Below are 19,581 nucleotides of genomic sequence, written 5' to 3' on the forward strand. Positions count from 1 at the left end.
AATATTTTCTAGAAACCGCTCTTCTGCATTAGTACTACCCTAACATGTACAGAAAGCCACATTTGACTCCACTTCAGAAGTCACAGAGCTAAAATCCACTTTCCCTTTCATTCACTGCGTCCTCTGATGTGTGACACACTGTCAGTACTGACTTGGGAGGGAGCTTTGACTGGATGAAGGTCACACCTCCTCAGCACTTACTCCTAGCCACAAGCCGGGCCAGGCTCCAGAAATGCAGCCCTGCGAGGCGGTCCTTGCCGTGGTCCTTTGTTGCCCACCCTTTCCCCCTCGGGCTTTCTGTGGAGGGGAGTAAACATGTAAGGGGCAGCTGCCACATGCAAAGGGAATTCCAGTGGTTTTTACTGTTGACTGACAGCACGTGATCCCCAGACCCCCGCTGCAGAGGTTTCCAGGCAGAACTGAAGGGAGGGAGCAGCAGAGGCGAGGTGGCCAAGCCATTCCTCCGGAGAGTAGGGCTGGGGGTAGAGATGATCCGTGTGGGGCCTCGTGGGGAACACCGCTGCAGAGTGGGCATTGTGGTATGGACGGGTGTGAGTGGGGCCCTGTAGGGTCAGGCAGGACACGGTGCCGCAGCCCTTCCCACCCACGTTCCCACTGGAGGCCCCAGGCCCAGTGGGGGAGCAGTCAGCCCAGTGGCTCTCATTCTGTCTTGGGTGGCACTGGGGTTGCAGTGATGTCCGTGTGCTCACGGTAGCTGCAGGTCAGGCTCAGGGAAGTCTGCAGGTTGTAAAGCCTGGTGGTGAGGTAGACATGGGAAGCAGGGGAGAAGCGTGGCCTGCGCTGGCTGTTTTTGATCTCAGTGCATATTTTCACTGAGTGCTAGAGAACTGATTGAAGTCCAGTTCACACTGCACAAGACCACTCTTCCCAGTGAAGGAAAGAAGGAGCTTTACTACACAGAGAGTGGCTCTCCCCACAGTCCTTACAGCTGAGCGCCATGCTGGCCCTGCACTGGCCACAGTGAACCACAGCTTTGAGGGTTCTTTTGGCGTACTCCACATCAGAAGGATGTAAGGAGACCTGAACTGAGGAATTTGAGTAAGTTTTAGGCTGCCATTTTGAGTTACCAGTTCACAGTTTTATAATTGTTGGAGAGAGTTATTTCTAGTGTAGACTGCATAACATATATGGATTTTACATGAGAAAGAAGTAGTCAAAATCTTAGATGATGAGCATAAAACCTTATAGCACACAAGGTGAGCCTGATGTGGAAGGAGGTGTCTCTGGTCCCTGTCCGGAAGGCCAGTGAGCAGGTCCTTCACCAGCTCTCCATGTCCAGCAAATGCCAGGAAGCCATTCACCTCTTCTTGCATACTTCCTGAGCCCAGCAGAAGGGTTTTGAGAGCAGACCAGCCTGCCTTCAACTGCTTTTAATATAGTACATGAGTGTAAATTTCTTTGACTCTTTGCTTAGATTTTAAGAAGAGGAGCACAGTGTTTTTTTTTCTTTTTATATTCAGTGTCTGTTAGTGCCTGTTTATACCTCTAAGTTGGAAAAGAAAGCGGATTTCTGAATGGAAAAAAAGCAAAGTGAAATTTTGTTTGTGTTTGTAATAATTGTCAGTGTATGGCCATTTAGCTCATTGGATGATTTAAGATTCTCTCTCTTGCTCTCAACACTTTTTCAGAATTTCTCCGTATCTCGCTGTATTTTAATGGTCTTCCCTCTCTATTGATAGAACTGTAGTGAAGTGTAGTATCGCCAAGTCCCAGGCCCTCTACAGTGCCCAGAGAGGGCTGAAGACTAACAACGCCGCTGTGTTCAAAGTTGGAGCTATCAGCATCAACATCCCCCAGCACCCTGCCACCTTGCACAGCATGATGGTTCGAAGTTCCCACCAGCTGTCCAAACAGATCTCGGACCTCATCAGGCAGCCCTCCACGGTGTAAGCTGTTGTATTTGTTCCAAGTCTGTGATTCCATGTAAAGCTGTAAGGTGTTCTCTGCTGTGTTGACAGACTTTTAGAGGAAGGTGAAGGATTTGTATTTAAGTATGGGGCCCTGTGGGCAGTGGCAGGTGGACAGAAGGAAGGCATGGCAGTGGGGAGCTCTAGAGGACATCATTCAAGTCCTGCTGTGTCAGGGATGGGCTGTGAGTGTCCGTAGTGCATGAGCAGGTTGGAGAGGCACTGGAGCTGTTAGGATCCTCAGAGTACTAATAAGAAGCAAAGGGATTTACTTTGAATTCATTGAACTGTATGCATGCATAAATAATTGAAAATTGCAATGGTCATTTTTGCCCCATACCTGGGACTTAAAAATGCCATCCTTTGTAAAAATTATTGTCCTTTATATGAAATTGTCCTTTATGTTGTTATACATGAAATTATTAATCTTTAAATGAAATTATTCAAGACTGAATTTAATGCCACATAAATAAAGGCAGTAAATCAGACTTGTACATAGATACTTACTCCCTATATCTTTAACCTTTATCAAATGGTGGTGATAGTAGTGACAGTGGTACTAATAATATTACAAGTAGAGTGTGCAGTTGGTGAGCCAGAGGATTTGGAACCAGTGTAGTGGTGTATTAATGGCACAACACTTCACTTTATATTGTTACTACAGTTTGTCTGCTTTTCTAGATCACCATTGTTTAATGGCTGTTTTTCACAGAAAAACAAAGAAACCAAATAATTTCGTACGGTAAAATAGTAGCTATTGATTGTATGTGTGTCTGTGTGTTTTAAGTTTCTGTCTTCTTGGTTTGTAGCCCACCGCCTGTGAAAGAAGATATTGCAACCCCATTACCTTCTGAAAAAACTCCAACAAGTGTAAATCAGACACCTATTGAAACCAATGAATTCCCTCAACTACCAGAAGGCTTGGAGAAGAAGCCTATTGTTCTTAAGTTCAGTGCCATGTTGGATGGTATAGCCATTGGAGCAGCACTCTTACCATCTCTGAAAGCAGAGTACAAGATGGGAAGAATGAGGAGCCATGGAATGACAGGTAACCGTGAACTTTTAGTTCAGCCCCACAAAACTTAGGACTTTTTGAGAAATTAGTTAAATCTTTAAAAAAATTTGTGCTATAAACATCATATAAAAGCTTAAAAATTTGATCACAACACTTCAAGTAAAAAATATCAGTATCTTTCTTGAATAGTTAGGATGGATCCTGCTTTGGACTCTTCAAAGGCATTCAGCTATTCAGGCTATTTCACCAATTAAAATTGAAATTGAATGAATAAGCTTGTATCTACATCTGTTAGATTTGTATAGTCTGAATGGCTTATTTTCACACTCTGTGCCTTTAGATCAAATCAGAGACGGTTTGATTTTTTTTTTTAAATAGCTATTTCTGTGAATTTGTGATTCTCATATATCCTATCCCAGAATTATGTTCTGGGATAATTTTTCTAATTGTAAAACTTGTCATATGTAGAAAAGTGTGCATATTATACACACATATATTTTAAGGAGTAATTTAAGTACTGCAAATTTACCCACCTGTTATCAATTAGAATATTACCAGTACTTTGAAGCCTCCATGTAAGACAGTCCGCATGACTACCCAGGATATAGCCACAATCATAAATATTGTCTTAACCCATTCCTTTGTTTTTCGTGTGTGTGTGTGTGTGTGTGTGTGTGTGTGTGTGTGTGTGTGTGTATGACACAATTACACATATACTCATAAGTGGTTTAATCTTGCTTTGGCCAGTTTTCAACTTTATACAGCACTTGGCCTTTTGTTTTACATTGGGTTTAATATTCATTTTTTAAAATGTATCTGTTTCATTCATTTTTTGTTGAAATACAGCAGCCCATCAAGCGGTTGTATCATTAATCAGAATTTACTCATTCCTCTTTCCGTGGATCTTTATCTTCTTTGATTTTGTTGTTGCTGTTATTACAAGCATTCTCCTACATATTTTCTGATACACATTTGCAAGTTCTCTAGGATATTAGGAGTGTTATATTACAGGGTAAGTGCATCTTCAGTTTTCCTAGGAAATGTAAAACTGTTTTTCAAAGTTTCTATACCAATTGACTCTCACATCACAAGAAGTGGGCATTCCCACTGTTCAGCTTCTTTGGTGATACTGTTGTCTGGCTTTTAAAGTTTTGGTTGTCTGATATATATGGAATGATATTTCCTCATGATTTTAATTTATATTTCTGTGATGAAAGCTGAATTTTTATATGATTAAGAGCTCCTAACCAGGTTCTGTGTCACAGGCCTTTAATCCCAGTTCTCAGAGGCTAAGACAGGACCACAGATTCCAGACCAGCCTCGGAAGCTTAGCAAGGCTCTATTTCAAAATAAAAAATAAAAATGGCTAGAGTATAGCTTAGAGGTAAAACCCCCTCCCATCCCAGGTTTCATCTTATTACCAACACACACACACACACACACACACACACACACACACACACACAAACCCTTGTATTCTTATATTTTTTCTTATATGAAGTGCCTGTCAATGATTCTTTTTGCTTTTTGCCTATTTTTTGCCCATTTTACCATTGATTGAGCCCTATGTTTTTTTTGGTTCATGATAATTCTTTAAATACTTTGTATTAAACCTTTGTTATATGCTTAACCTATGTTGTTACCCAGCTAAAGGCTAATTATTTTATTTTGATAAGCATATATTCTTAATATTAGCATGTAGTTCCATTTTTAAAAAAAATTTCTTATTGGTGTATTGTAGTCATACATCTTAATGGAGTACAAGATGGCAGAGGCATACATGTACTCATTTAGCCTTTTCCCAGTTCCCACCCCATTCCCTTCCCCCTTCCTCCTTATGTTTTGCTTACTGATTGACTACATCATGTACATTAGGGAATTTTCCTCTTCCCCCTTCCCATCACCCCCAGTTAGGCCTCCTTATTTGCTCATCTATGGTTTTCCTACTTCATCTAGAGTTCTTCCTATGACCCTTTTTCTCTAGCTTCCACATATTAGGGAGGGCATCCGACTTTACTTTTTGCAACTGACTAATCTCACTTAGTGCAGTGTTCTCCAGTTTCGTTCATTTTCCTGTAAATGATGTAATTTTGTTCTTCATGGCAGAGTAAAATTCCATTGTGTACATAGATCATAGTTTTGTAATCCATTTATCTTTTGATGGACATCTTGGCTGGTTCCATAGTTTGGCAGTTGTAAATTGTGCAGCTATGAACATAGACACTTATGCATTAGATTGGTATTTTGGTTTCCATTCTTTTGAGTAGATGCCCACAAGTGTTACTGCTGGATCATATGGTAGGTTATTTCCTATTCTTTTGAGGATCCTCCATACTGTTTTTCAAAGTAGTTGCACTAATTTGCAATCTCACTAACAATGTTTTCAAGTTCCCAGTTTTCCACATCTTTGCCAGCATTTGTTTGTGTTTTGAATGATTATCATTCTAGTTGTAGTTAGGTGAAATCTCGGGGTAGTTTTCATATACTTATTGGCTATTTGAATTTCTTTCCTGAATTGTCTATTTAGTTCACTTGCCCATTTTTTGATTGGGTTATTGTTTTCTTAGAGCCTGAGTTTAAGCTCTCTGAATGTTGTAGATACCAGTCCTTTTTCAAAGGAATAGTTGGCAAACATTTTCTCCCATTCTGTCAGCTCTCTGTTGAGTTCTTGATAGTTTCCTTTGCTGTAAAGGAGATCTTTGAAAGGTAAGCTTGGTGCGCTTGTGTGGATGTTCCTCCCAGTGACCATGCTGAACAGCCTTGGCTGCTGCTGAGCTGTGGGTGCCCAGGAGCGGCCTGTGGCCGCACACGGACAGGCGGCACACCTTCGTCTCTCCTTCCGCCTTTGTCCTGCATTTCTTCTGCCTGCCTTAGCATGTTTGTCTCGTCTTTGTCAACATCCTACCAGGGAGGAAGATGTATGCTGTAGATTTTGTTAGGTTTGCTTTGTCAGGTTAAGAAAATATGTCTCTTTTCCCAGTGCCTATGAAGGATAATTGGTGAATATAATTAGATACTTTCGGGATATAATAAAATAAAAACATTTTTCTCCTTTATTCTGTGAAAATGATAAATTAACTTTAAAATACATATATATGTTTATGGAATACATGGGTGTATTGTGTACATTGTGCACATAAGTATTCTTACAAAGCAGTCCAGGTTTGTGTGCTGAGGAATTTCAGCACATTTAGACCCTCGTGTACCAGAAGCAGAGCACTGTACGATGAGTCTCCAGATTCATCAGATTCAGAAGTCTTGGGCTTTCTTATTTTGGAGGCCATGGAAGACAGGGGTCACAGATGCAGGACATCGAGGCCAGATAGGCAGATTAGTACTAAAAAGATAGAAATACTTGAGAGCAAAGTAAACATAGCCTGACATCTTGAGACGTGAAGCAGGGCAGATCAGCATGTGAAGCCCGCGCTGCTGGAGGGGAGCAGGCGGCCCCTTGCCCCTGGATGGCTCAGGGCTCCTCGCTGCTGCTGGGCAGCACTGGGCTCGCCTGCATGCAGAGAAGGACACTCAGGGCCTGGGTGGAGGACGTCGCACTGCCGCTACCATGGTGAGGGGCACTTCTGTGCCTGGCTTCTCAGCCACATCCAAAGCCCATTGCATCCTGGTGAGGAGAGTGAGCGAACGCGCAGGGCCGTGTACTGTGGTATGCGCGGAGGTCAGGTAGGCTGTTTAATGAGGTCTGCGTGGAGACACGAAATGGATGTCAGATTTGCCAGCTAGAGAGGAACACACGTGTATGTATCACAGGTGCATGTTGTTTGAAGGAGGCTTCTGCCCCCCCACCCCAGCTGCACAGGCAGTTGGAGAAATGTGGGCTGAAAAGTGGTATAGGTTGAATCTTTATATTGTTTTGAACAGCTATGTGCCAGGTAGTGGACTTAGGGCAACAGTAAGTGAAGGCTCATGAGACGCCCTTATTTGGTGTGTTGTTTGCAACCTTAATGAGTACTAGTTGTTAAGGTAAAAGATATACGTGTTTGTACAGCTTCCTCCTTCACGCGTACTTTTAATGTGCTCAGTTGAGTAGGCCTGGCAGTTTCCCTGCCTCTTTCCATGCTGCCGAGTCAGGATGAGGAGACGGGCTGTCAACTGCTGGCAGTTCTCTTCATAAAGAGCACTCCTTGGGTTTGGACTTAGCTAAACTGGACTGGTTCCTCTTGTTATAACTCTTAATAAGAAGAGCAATATCTTTTCTGCTTTCAGTGATATAAGAGAACATTTTTAGGTATTTGTCTAGCACCTGCCGCAGTGCCGGTCACCTCCAAGGCTTAGTAAGTACTTGCTGGCCGAATATGCTTGCTGGCTGACTGTAGAAACCAGATGTATGTTTAAAGATAAGAATATTTTATGAGCAACTTTGAAATATTTATTCCTTCTTATATTTCAAGGAAGACTATGGGAAGTTCACATATTTTTCTTAGACATCTTTTTTTTGTAAAAGTGAGAAAATAATGCGTGGATAAGTGCCTGCCAGACTAACTTATTATCTCTTGCAGGTGCACAGACAAGGTTTACATTCGAGCTGCCCAATCACAGGCTGCGCTTCACTTCCAAAGTCTCTGCCACAGATCTGTCAGCTGTGCCTCCCTCTGCCAGCCTCTCCCTGCCCCCTGTCACCATGTCGGGGAAGTATGTAATGGAGGAGCACGACAGCTACTCGGAGCACGTGTGGAGCACAGATGAGCTGCCTTCCAAGCAGGGCTGCTATTTACAGGGAAACTACCTACGCTGCGTGGCAGAAGTAAGCATACTTCTACATTTTCTTACCCTTCGTAATTTACAAGTATTTAATATTCAAGTACACCACAATATGTAGTGATCCAAACTCATAAATTAAGCATTAAGTCGTTTCTGTACAAGACTCTGCTGTTGTCTGTGTCTGTGTCTTCCCTTGTAATTCTATTGACACATGTGCACGCTTGTAATCCCCGCGCTTGGGAGGCTAAGACAGGAGGATCGCACAGGTTTGAAGCCAGCCTCAGCTACTGAGTGAGGCTCTCAGCAACTTAGTGAGACCCTGTTTCCAAATAAAATATAAAAAAGGTCTGGGAGTATAGCCCGGGGGTAGAAAGCCTCTGGGTTCCACCCCTAGTACCACAAAAAAAAAAAAAAAAATAATAATAATAATAATAATAATAAAATAAAAGGTGTGTTCCTCATCTTTGAATTTCCATTTCTTACACTGGATCAGACATCCATTTGGGAAATTTACAGTCTTTTGATTCTGTAAAGCAAATAGCAGCTAGCATTATGTGTTGACTCTTACAATCAGTCATTAAAGCAGCCCTGTGGATGGATATATTGCTCTCATTTTGTGAGGAAGCTGAGCTTTAATGAGGTTACAGGAGTGTTATAAACATACCTAGTTACTAGTGATAACCTAAAGGTCATATAAAAGATGAGTCGACTTGCAGACTTCGTTTCTTTACTAACACAACTTAAAAGCTGGCATACCTGATTACCTCATCATTATTGATTTTTTGCTTTGTATCTGTACAACTGTCACCAGGACATTTCATTTGATTTGAAGAGCTATAAGAAAGCTTCTTTGGGTTCTTTGATAGAAATACTACAGTCATAGAGGACACATTTAGTCTACCTAGTATGCCTTCTTTTTACCCTATTTGCCTTATCACCTGCGAGTGAGGGTTTAATGTGTTGTTATTCTCATTTATAAACAGTGGAAGCCACAGGAGAGAGGCAGCTCACCATGTATCTCTGCGTGATGCCAAGCCCCTGGTCCCCTAAGGCCTGCCCCCGTGCCCCGCTGCCTGCTGCTGCTCACCCCGCCTGTCAGGATAAGGCTCCTTGCAGCCTTAACAAAAGGCAGTTTCTTATTTGTTTTGACACTTTTTTCCTTAGGACTCTCAAGTAACTATAAGAGATTGCTCTGGGTTCCTTGATAGTAGTACTGCAGTTACAGAACACATACTCAAGTCTGAGTGTCCCTCAGAAGTGTAAGCCAGGCCTGGACTTGGGAGACCGAGGCAGAACAGGCTCAGCAGTGGGGTGAGACTTCAGCAGCCTAAGTGAGACCCTATTCAAAACCAAGTATAAAACAGGGCTGGAGTGCAGCTCAGAGGTAGATTCCTTGAGTTCCATCCCAGTACCATAAAACAAATGAGCAAACAAACCTAAAAAACGAGTGTACGTGTTCTAACAAGTAAAAGAGTCACTAGAAGATTTTAAAGTGCTTTTTATTAGTACTTTCTACTCTACAAATAAGTGCCACAAACTCTAGGGTAGCAACAGCAACAGTATTAGTAATGCTTCATTTGAAAGAAAATAATAGAAGTCTAATAATAGAAATAATTACTTCTAATAATAGAAGTAATTCTTTACTAATATTACATATTAAAGGGAAGAAAGTGGCACATGCCTGTGATCCTAGTACTTGGGAGTCTGAGACAGGAAGATTCTGGTTCACAGGCAGCCGCAGCTACTTAGTGAGGCCTCTGCAACTTAGACTTTATTTCAAAATAAAGAATACAAAATAGGGCTGGAAGTGTAGCTCGGAGGTAGAATGACCCTGGGTTCAATCACCAGTACCACCAAAAAAAAAAAAAAAAAAAAAAGGAGGAAAGTTTGTAACTGAGGCAGAGCACAATCCCCAACTAGTAAGAATGTAGTTACTTTTCAAACATTTTAAAGAATCTAAAGTTGCATTCCTTGTAGAATTGCCTAATGTATTATGGCCTACCACCTGAAACCCATCTCTGCCCTATTTAAACTACTCTGTGTAAGATTAAGAGCAGGAGCATTGCGCTGACTTGAGGCCACTAAATCTACTCAGGTCTTTTTATTGTTGATCAGAACACGAACCTATCAAAGTGCCAAGTGATGAAGCATTAGCTTTAGTCTTAAGGGTGTTTAAAAATGCCTTTCCTATAATACCCACTTCAATGAGGGGCCACTTTTTATTTACTTAATCTGTTTATTAGCTAATTTTGGCCAGCAGTTGAGTGCCTTGTGGTACTCATGGGGCACATGTTATAGTAAAACTTGATGAGGTGTCTGGTTTGCCAGTTCATTCAGATGTGACCCTGAGACCCCGAATACTGTCGTCGTTGTTGTCCTTGTTGTATCTTTAGCACCTAGTGTGTAGGTGCACGGATGGTTGATGACTAGTTGAGTGGTAAATAAATTTCTTACACTTTTTAATGATGCTCATCCGTGGGTCTGAGATCCCAAAAGTGAACATTAAGAATAAAATTTACTCTAGGCAAAGTTTAGCTTTGAAGTTAGCAGGCTGTGTGTGATTTGAGTGTACAGTTTTATTTTCAAAGGGCATCTCATACCTTACTAATTACTGTTTTAAAAAATTGGAATGACCCATATTCACAACAGCACTAAAGTATTAGGGACTCTGAATATTTTCATCACTTCTTTTAGTAATTGATTTTAAGAGTTATGTGGATAATTTTTCCTCTGAGTTTTGGATGATATCTTTAAGGAAAACATGTAAAACTCATACGGTGGCTTTGCTGATCTCACGCCATGTTTGTTTGTCAGGTGGGCTCCTTTGAACATAATCTCACCACTGACCTTCTGAACCATTTGGTGTTTGTACAGAAAGTGTTCATGAAGGAGGTTAATGAAGTAATACAGAAAGTTTCTGGTAAGATAATCTGGTGCATGGTTTTGTTCCATAATCTGAAGTAAAACTTGAGATTTGAAAGTAGAAAAATTACATATCTAGATCTGTGAATTGATATGTGTGTGTGTGTGTGTGTGTGTGTGTGTGTGTGTGTGTGTGTATACATAAAGCTTTTTTCTTTTTTGGTACTGAGGATTAAAGTCAGAGCCAGTCCATCTCTGAGCAAATCCCCCAGCTCTGTTGTATTTTGTATTTTGAAATAGGCTCTCACCAAGTTTCTGAGGCTAACCACAAACCTTTGATTTTTCCTGTCTCAGCCTCCCAAGTACTGGGATTACAGGTGTGCGCCACCATGCCCAGCTTGAATTTATACTTATTATTTATCCAAAGTATTAGCTATTCCTTATTCAATTGAACAAAAAGACAAGACAGTGACTTTTAATATAAGAACCACCTGCTCTTATACATTTTCTTAAAGCCCTAGAATGGGCTCTGCCTATAAAGCCCCAGAGAATCTAAAACCTCTACTGGCTTAATTTCATCCATCCTCTTAGAGCAAATTTTAGTAGCAGTATTTTTTTTTTTTTTTTTTTTTTTTTTTTTTTTTTTGGTGGTACTGGGGTTCCTGGAAGCCCTTCTACCTCCGGGCTACACTCTCAGACCTATTTTTACATTTTTATTTGGAAACAGGGTCTCCTAAGCCAGCGCGCGCGGCTGGCTTCGAACCTGCGCGATCCTCCTGTCTCTGCCTCCCAAGCGCGGGGATTACAAGCGTGCGCCACCACGCCCGGCGTTGTAGCAGTATTTTTTAAAAAAGCAAATACCATTCTGTTGACTGTTTTTCTTTTCAGAACAAGATAATTCATCTATGTTTCTGCGTAGATACAATGTCCCTGTATAAACCACCATCATCATCATCATCATCATTACTGGGGGTTGAACCCAGGGGCATTTTACCTGTCAGCTACACCCTACTCATTTTTAATTTTTCATTTTGAAACTGGGTTCTTGCTAGGTTGTTGATGATGCTCCTGTCCTTGAACCTGTGATCTTCATGTCTTAGCCTCCCAAGTATGGAATTATAGGCATGTATCACCATGCTTAGTTTGTACAAATTATCTTTATAAATCATGTCTCTACAGAAAGAGATATAAATTCATACAGTAATCTTCATTCAGAAGTTAAAACATATGACTTCAAGCTAGAAGATGAGGAAGTTGCCAAGATGTACTGGTGTAACAGTTGCCAGGCTGGGAACTTACCCTTTTATTGGGAAGATTTGCTAGTTTTAGGTGAACGGATGAGACAGGTGTCATGAGTCAAAAAGAGAACACTTTTTGGGGGGTCAGGTGTATGGCCCTATCTACCTTTTCTGTTTTAATTTGTATATACCTTCTGCCAAATCATTATCTCTTTATATATCTTTCTAACTTTTATTTTCTTTCTTTTTATGTTCTATTAGAAAATTTAAAGTATATTTTTACTAGTTGAATATATTTTGACCCTTAATCTAAAATTTCAGGAGCCCATAAATGATTAACTTTTCTCTTAAAATGTTTTTCTTTTTTTCTTTTTTTTCTTTTTTTTTCCTGTTTGGTTCTTAGTTCTTTTAATACATCTGTGGTCCATAATAGGAAAAAAAAAATTCCCAAGCCACCTGTACAGACTCCTTTGGATGATGCTAAACTCAACATGCATACAGGAAGATTAATTTTTTTTTTTTTTTGGTGGTACTGGGGATGGAACCCAGGGCCCTTTGGGCTACACTCCCAGACCTGTTTTGTATTTTATTAAAATATAAAAAGCCTGCCTCAGCTGGCTTTGGAGGCTTTGGACCTCCGCGATGATCCTCCTGTCTCAGTCTCCAAGCGCGGGGATTACAAGTGTATGCCACCACGCCCAGCTAAGATTAATCATTTTTAAACAGAATATTTGAAAGATAAGTATACAGAAAAGTTTTCAAACCTAGGGGAAAAAGCATTAATAGTAGCATAAAAAGTAGAAATAGAAGTTTTATCTTAAAATACTAGAATATTACTTTCTGAATGCCACATTATCTGGATTAAAAAAAAAAAAAGCAAAGCTTTGTTAGTAGGAACCTTACTACCAGGGCCTCTGCCACCAGTATTTTTTAATTTATAAAAAAAATGTTCCAAAGCCGGGCGTGGTGGCGCACGCTTGTAATCCCTGCGCTTGGGAGGCAGAGACAGGAGGATCGCGCAGGTTCGAAGCCAGCCACGAGGGCTGGCTTAGGAGACCCTGTTTCCAAATAAAAATGTAAAAATAGGTCTGGGAGTGTAGCCCGGAGGTAGAAGGGCTTCCAGGAACCCCAGTACCACCAAAAAAACAAAACAAAACAAAAAAAAAAAAAAAAAAATGTTCAATGCTGCACTCTTTATTAGCACATATTATCTTTTTATTTTTATTTCTTCACTTTTTTTTACGTTTTTCTTTTTTATTTGCACCACATCTAAATAGGAACAAAAACATTCAGGTTGGTTGAAGAAATTAATCCAATTTACGTTTTTGCCTCAAATGTATTTTCTGAGATGTATAATAACGTATTCGTGCAATTATGTCCAGTGTTTTAATTAACCTTTATAAAGTACTCTTAATGTTTATATATGTAGAATTGTTTTATGCCTTATATACATTTGCCTAAGTAAAGTATAACTTGGCTAAAAAGGGAAATCAAAGATTGGATTGTCAGTAAAAGGGAAATAACTGTTTGAGTGGCAGTTTTTTCCCTAATGCACAGGACAGTTACTTCTGTCCTTTGAAGTAAACGGCCGCAGGCCCTCAGCCCTCTGACCTCTCCTAGGTGGGGAACAGCCTATTCCACTCTGGAATGAGCACGACGGGACAGCAGATGGAGACAAGCCGAAAATCCTCCTCTATTCGCTAAACCTGCAGTTTAAGGTACATCTGGAGAGTAAAGATGCCTTCAAAGTCTTTTCCTACTTACTTAATGTATGCTTGTAATACAAAATGTATATAATCAGAAGTTACCAAATAGTAAGTATAAAACTATAACCACATCTGTCGGGAAAAAAAAAATAAAGCTGTAATAATCGTTTGAATGCTGGGTATGGTGGCACACAGCTCTAATCCCAGCACTTGGGAGTCTGAGACAGGAGGATCACAGGTTCGAGGATAGCCTCAGCAGTGTAGTGGGGCTCTCAGCAATTAGTGAGACCCTGTTTCCAAACACAACATTTATAGATAAAAATGTCCTACTAATAGGAAAAAGTTAAGAAAATGTTGCTGGGTTTATCTGCCTCCTTAGTTATATCCTGTACATGTTTTGAAACATGATTTTTGTTTATCATATGTTGAAAGATTACGTTTCTGTAAGTCTCTATTATTAAGACTTTTTTTTCTCCTAATGTTTAATCTGCCTAGGGTATTCAAGTGACGGCCACAACTCCGTCAATGAGAGCTGTGAGATTTGAAACTGGATTGATTGAACTGGAACTTTCAAACCGACTGCAAACCAAAGCTTCACCAGGAAGCAGCAGCTATCTAAAACTATTTGGTAAATGCCAAGTGGATTTGAATCTGGCATTGGGACAGATTGTCAAGCATCAGGTGCGTACAGAGGTACTGAGATTAGAACTGCGTCTTGGGTTTTGCACATCAGTTTGATCTCCTTGAACTTACATATTACTGTTTTTACAAAAGTATTTAAAGTTTCTACAATTTGTGAATGCAGAGTCCATGAAAGTGTACTGAAGAAGGCCTTTACAGTTCTGCCTTGTGGGACCTGCTGCTGCGATTCAGCGCAGCTGCGCCACGTGAAACGTAGTCCAGCATCGTCACAAGTATTTGCTTGTCCATTGTTTTAGTTGGCTAAACATTTTTTCAATACCTTGTACAAACATTAGACAGTAACTGAAACGTTAAGTTTATAGCATCCCTGTAAATATTGGCAAGTTTAACATAACAATGTTAAATATGTAATTTTGTGTGTGTGTGTGGTACTGGGGTTAGAACCCAGGGGCTTTCTACCTCCGGCTATACTCCCAGACCTATTTTATATTTTATTTGGAAGCAGGGTCTCACTAAGTTGCTGAGAGCCTCACTAAGTAGCTGAAGCTGGCTTCGAACCTGCGTGATCCTCCTGTCTCAGCCTCCCAGGCTCGGGGATTACAAGCATGCGCCACCATGCCTGGCTCTAATTTTTTTTTTTTTTTTAAAGCTGTTAGTCAGATTCTCTGCTTTATAAAACTTAGCTTCAGGTGCTAACTTTGAGGGCTTTTGTTATTGTTTTCATTTGCCAAAACTTATTATGTCCATTTTAGCTTTTTTTCCGCTTTGATTTGAAGATGCAACTTAAAACACAATTTAAAACTTGAGTAGCCACATTTAAGATTTTGTGGGGAAAAAAGTGAATGAAAATTTCTCCATCTCTTAAAAAAGTTTCTTTTTAATGAAAATGTGTTTTGAGAGGAGAGTGATTTTGAACTGATTTTGAAACATTGACCACATTGCCATCGTCCTAACTTTTGTATGACTTTTATGACTTCTTATTTACCTCTTTTTTCACTGTGTGGATCAAACCCATGGCCTGGTTTTGCTAGGCAAGCACTGAGCCCCATTGCCAGCCCCATATCTATGTCTTACAGCTATTCATATTACATACTAAGTTTAAGGACTTAAAAGACAGAATCTAAGAAATACATTACTAATCATTGAAATTGAGAGACATGTGCTATATTTCTTTTGGTAAACAATACTATTAATGCCTTTAAGGTTGTTTAGTTTTCTTTTACTAAAACACATCACCTGATTATATTGAACTGTAATTTTATTTTAGGTTTATGAAGAAGCTGGTTCTGATTTTCATCAAGTTGCCTATTTTAAAACTAGAATTGGATTAAGGAACGCCCTTCGAGAAGAGATCAGTGGTTCTTCAGATAGAGAAGCTGTGCTCATCACCTTGAACAGGCCGATTGTTTATGCACAGCCTGTGGCATTTGATAGAGGTAACACTGAGTCACTCATTACTGTCTTCTAGGATTTAAGTGCTTCGAAAATGCTTGGTAAAATGATCTATGGCTTGCCAGTGTAAATGCTTGGCAGCTAAATATCCTGAATTTGGTGGTGGTGGTGGTGGTTGCATTCTACCTCGGAGCTACAGCCCCTGTCCTATTTTATTGTTTATTTTCAAACAGGGTCCTGTTAAGTTGTGGAGGGCCTCATATTTCTGAGGCTGGCGGCAAATCTTCAGTCCTCCTGTCTCAGCCTCCCAAGTACTGGGGTTGATTACAAGTGTGCACCACTGCGCCCAACTGATCCTTTCCAATTCTGATGCTGTAGTTTCCTGGTATTAATTTTATCTTCTGTAGGATAAAGCAGCTCTCACGCATTGATTCTAATTTCCTTTCTGCCCTCCCTTCTCAAAAGCGGTGCTGTTTTGGCTGAATTATAAGGCTGCCTATGACAGCTGGAATGAGCAGCGCATGGCACTGCACAAGGACATCCACATGGCCACGAAGGAGGTGGTGGACATGCTGCCTGGCATCCAGCAGACCTCAGCCCAGGCCTTGGGCACGCTCTTCCTGCAGCTGACCGTGAACGACCTGGGGATCTGCCTGCCCATCACAAATGCTGCACAGGTACAGAAGGTCAAGGCACAGTCCTTTTGCTTCAGGACTAATAAGTAGCCATTTCTAGTACCGAATACAGCAGTAACTTGTTCAGGAGAATAGTTCAGACTTGAACTTAGCAGCTAGCAAGTAGTATTGCACTTGTTATTCATCTATTATCAGAATCACATGAGACCTCTCTGAGGCACTCTGATAATACTTCAGAATAGTGGTCATTCTACATTTTTATTTTTATAAATAAACTAGTTTCAGAATCCTGTTGTTTTGCTTTTAGCAAAGAAATCTTTGGTCTAGACTTGTTTATAAAAATGAAACAAGAACAATTAATACTATTTAAACCTAGGCATGGTAGTGGAAGATCGCAGGTTTGAAATCAGCCTCAGTGATTTAGCCATACTCTTAGCAACCTAGCGAGACTGTTCCAAATGAAAATAAAAATAAGTCATTCACAGGTAAATGGATGAAACTGGAGAACATTATGCTAAGTGAGATTAGTCAGTCACAAAGAACAAGAGTTCAGATGCTCTCCCTAAGATACTAGGGAGGAAAAGTGTCATAGGAGGGACTCTAGACGTAGGAGGAGAAACATAGATGAGCAAATAAGGAGCCTGACTGGCAGGGGTTGGGGGGAGAGGGAGACTCCCTAATATACATGATATGCATTCACAACCATGTTACAGTCAGTCACAAAGCCAAACAGGAGGAGGAGGGAGCGGGAGGGATGGGTGGCAATTGGGGAAGGGCTCATTGGTGATGTGTGCCCGTATGCTTCCACCATCTTGCATCCCATGTATGACTACAGTATACCAATAGAATGGGGTTTTTTTTTGCAGGTCTGGGGATGGAATCCAGGGGCATTCGACCTCCGAGCCATACCCCCTGCCCTATTTTTTATTTGTTATTTTGAAACAGGGTCTCACTGAGTTACGGAGGGCCTCACTGAGTAGCTGAGGCTGTCCGTGCACTGTGATCCTCTGGGCTCAGCCTCCTGAATGCTGGGATTACAAGTGTGCGCCACCACGCCTTGGCTTAGAAATTTTTTTAAAGAATTAAAAAAGGCTTGGGATGTACCTCTGAGGAAGAGTGCCTCTGATTTCAGTCCCAAATACCACAAAAAATTTAAAAAGAAAGATAAAAAGGATAACTATGTAATCACCTCATCTCTGAGAGGGCAGGAAATTTCAAAATGCTTATAAACTGAAATCTTTAATGGTAATGAAACTTCCAAGTGATTTGTACATCTGGATAAAGCAGTTGTCACGATTTAGGACCAGTTCTGAGTAGTGCACGTTAAGTTTGCATGCACATGTGAATGCATGGTGAAGGGCTGTGAGCACCCATCAGGCTTAGAAGCGACAGTCACAACGCTCAGACACGGAATGCTGTATTGTACTATTGTACTGTACTTGAATAGCCTGTGGCCAGTATCACACACATTGATCTTGTAGGATTCCGTTTAACAAAACTGTCAGTTGAATGTGGGCAACATTGGCATATTTGTATATCAGGAATTAAAATGCGGCAGCTTTTTAGTGATGCGGCGGAGGGCTTAGGAAGAGGGCCAGGGCTGAGTGCCCTAGTGAGAGCCTTCCCATGACTAAACAGGAGCCGTGGAATAAACAAGTAGTCGGCCTTTCGGAGGTCAAGTAAGGAAAGGTGAAAATAGCAGATGCATTTCCTTTAAGACGTTTAACATTTCAAAGTTATATTCATGCGGCATGCTGGCACACATTTGTAATCCCAACACTTGGGCAGCCGAGACAGGAGGATCGCAGGTTTGTGGCCAGCCTCAGCAACATAGGCCCTCTGCAACTTAGTGAGATCCTGTTTCAAATAAAGACTAAAAATAGGGGCTGGAAGTATAGCTCAGAGCTAGAATGCCCCTAGATTCAATCCCCAGTAACAACAACCAAAAACAAACTATATTTCTAAGTTGCTTCATATTGAGGATTTCTAGGCTTGACTATTCTAGAGTGTTTATGCCTGTGAATCTGACAGTTTCTGACCGAAGTAGTGTGAACACCGTCTCCTCCCACCCTGTGTGCTCTGCAGTGCAGCCACACTGGAGACCTGGACACTGGCTCTGCCCTGGTGCTGACCATTGAGAGCACGCTCATCACCGCCTGCTCCTCGGAGTCTCTGGTCAGCAAAGGGCACTTCAAGAACTTCTGCATCCGCTTTGCCGATGGCTTTGAGACCTCGTGGGATGACTGGAAGCCAGAAATCCGTGGGGATCTTGTCATGAATGCCTGTGAGTGTTTGGTTTTCATGCATAAGGTTTAGAATTTTAGGAAATAAAACTAAATCTTCAGCTTTTATACGAAAGGATTTTCTGGTATAGGAATGTTTTAGGACTTTATGAAATAAGAGCAGTTTCTATTAAAAGTAACAACAGATTTGTGAAAAACTGTAGGTTTCAGCAATTTAGGAAAGTAAACCACCAGTTGGAGCTTGCTCACTCCTGATTTTTCCTGGGATTCATCCATGAATGTGACCTGTTAAGGCATTTTTGTTCCATAAAAATCACGAAAGAAAGTAATAAATGTCTAAGCCCTACCTACTAAAACGTAGAACAAGTTACAGGTTTTTGGTGTAGGAACTCTAACGTGAATTAATATTGACATGAGTAAATTACAGGAACACAGAGTGTAACGTAGGAATTCCTCAGAGTCCACGATACTCAGTTTGGGCTTAACGCTGCGTTGGAAGTAGAAGAGTGTGTGTCTGTTTTAATAGTTTACATATTATAAAAGTAAAGTATCATTAATCTTAATAATGAAGGAGTACATAGAGGAGTTAAACCTGGGAACTAAATCTCTCAGGCAGTCTTGTGAGCCACTAAGACTTCAGAACGTGCTGTGCTATCGTTAGTACAGTTTTTCTCCTATTACCACTAGAAGAAAATCTTTCCAGTTCTGGGTTTTCCTTGAGGAATGGAGAAACTTCCCATTATTTTTACACTATACAGTTTTAGCATTGAGAATATAGTGCTATTGAGGTAAAATTCTTAGTTGTGATGTGTGTGCAAAGAAAAGTCTTTTTTCATCCTCCCGTTTTAGGCTGTCTTCTAGGCCCCTGAAATAAGCAGACAGTGTACACGTTTATTTCGTAAGTTTTATGTGACATAGAAGCCTTCATAAGGAAATGGAGACCCAAAGAAATGGCTAAGGCTGAGTTTGTTTCATAGTGGTTTTGGTGGCAAGTTGTAGGTCATGGTGAAGTGCAGACAGAAAGTAGACAGAAAGCTAGGAGATAGGTCTCTTCACATCCATCCCTCTAAGTCCCTGCCCAGTCTTCAGAGATGAGCCTCCTGCCTCCATGGAAGGGAGGCCTCGCTCAGGAGCCTCACACCTGCGCAGAGGACACCAGTCCCTCCAGCATTTGCTCCTCCTCAGACCCCGGCAGCTGGAGACA

At 41.0% G+C, this 19,581-nt stretch overlaps 1 protein-coding gene across 2 annotated transcripts in view; it reads left to right on the plus strand.

Annotated features, from left to right (window-relative positions):
• Positions 1-19,581, plus strand: part of BLTP1 (bridge-like lipid transfer protein family member 1) — a gene marked incomplete at both ends in the record, with an annotated part of 166,205 nt that overhangs the window by 95,226 nt on the left and 51,398 nt on the right. For both annotated transcript variants that reach the window (XM_080697986.1, XM_080697987.1), the window contains 9 exons: positions 1,701-1,907; positions 2,738-2,976; positions 7,458-7,702; positions 10,474-10,579; positions 13,380-13,477; positions 13,961-14,146; positions 15,375-15,543; positions 15,965-16,176; positions 18,220-18,418. In XM_080697986.1, the coding sequence (XP_080554112.1) occupies positions 1,701-1,907; positions 2,738-2,976; positions 7,458-7,702; positions 10,474-10,579; positions 13,380-13,477; positions 13,961-14,146; positions 15,375-15,543; positions 15,965-16,176; positions 18,220-18,418 (1,661 nt within the window). The remainder of the gene's footprint in view (positions 1-1,700; positions 1,908-2,737; positions 2,977-7,457; positions 7,703-10,473; positions 10,580-13,379; positions 13,478-13,960; positions 14,147-15,374; positions 15,544-15,964; positions 16,177-18,219; positions 18,419-19,581) is intronic.

This window comes from Muscardinus avellanarius (genome assembly GCF_963383645.1).
Source record: "Muscardinus avellanarius genome assembly, chromosome: 6".
Taxonomy (NCBI): Eukaryota; Metazoa; Chordata; class Mammalia; order Rodentia; family Gliridae; genus Muscardinus; species Muscardinus avellanarius.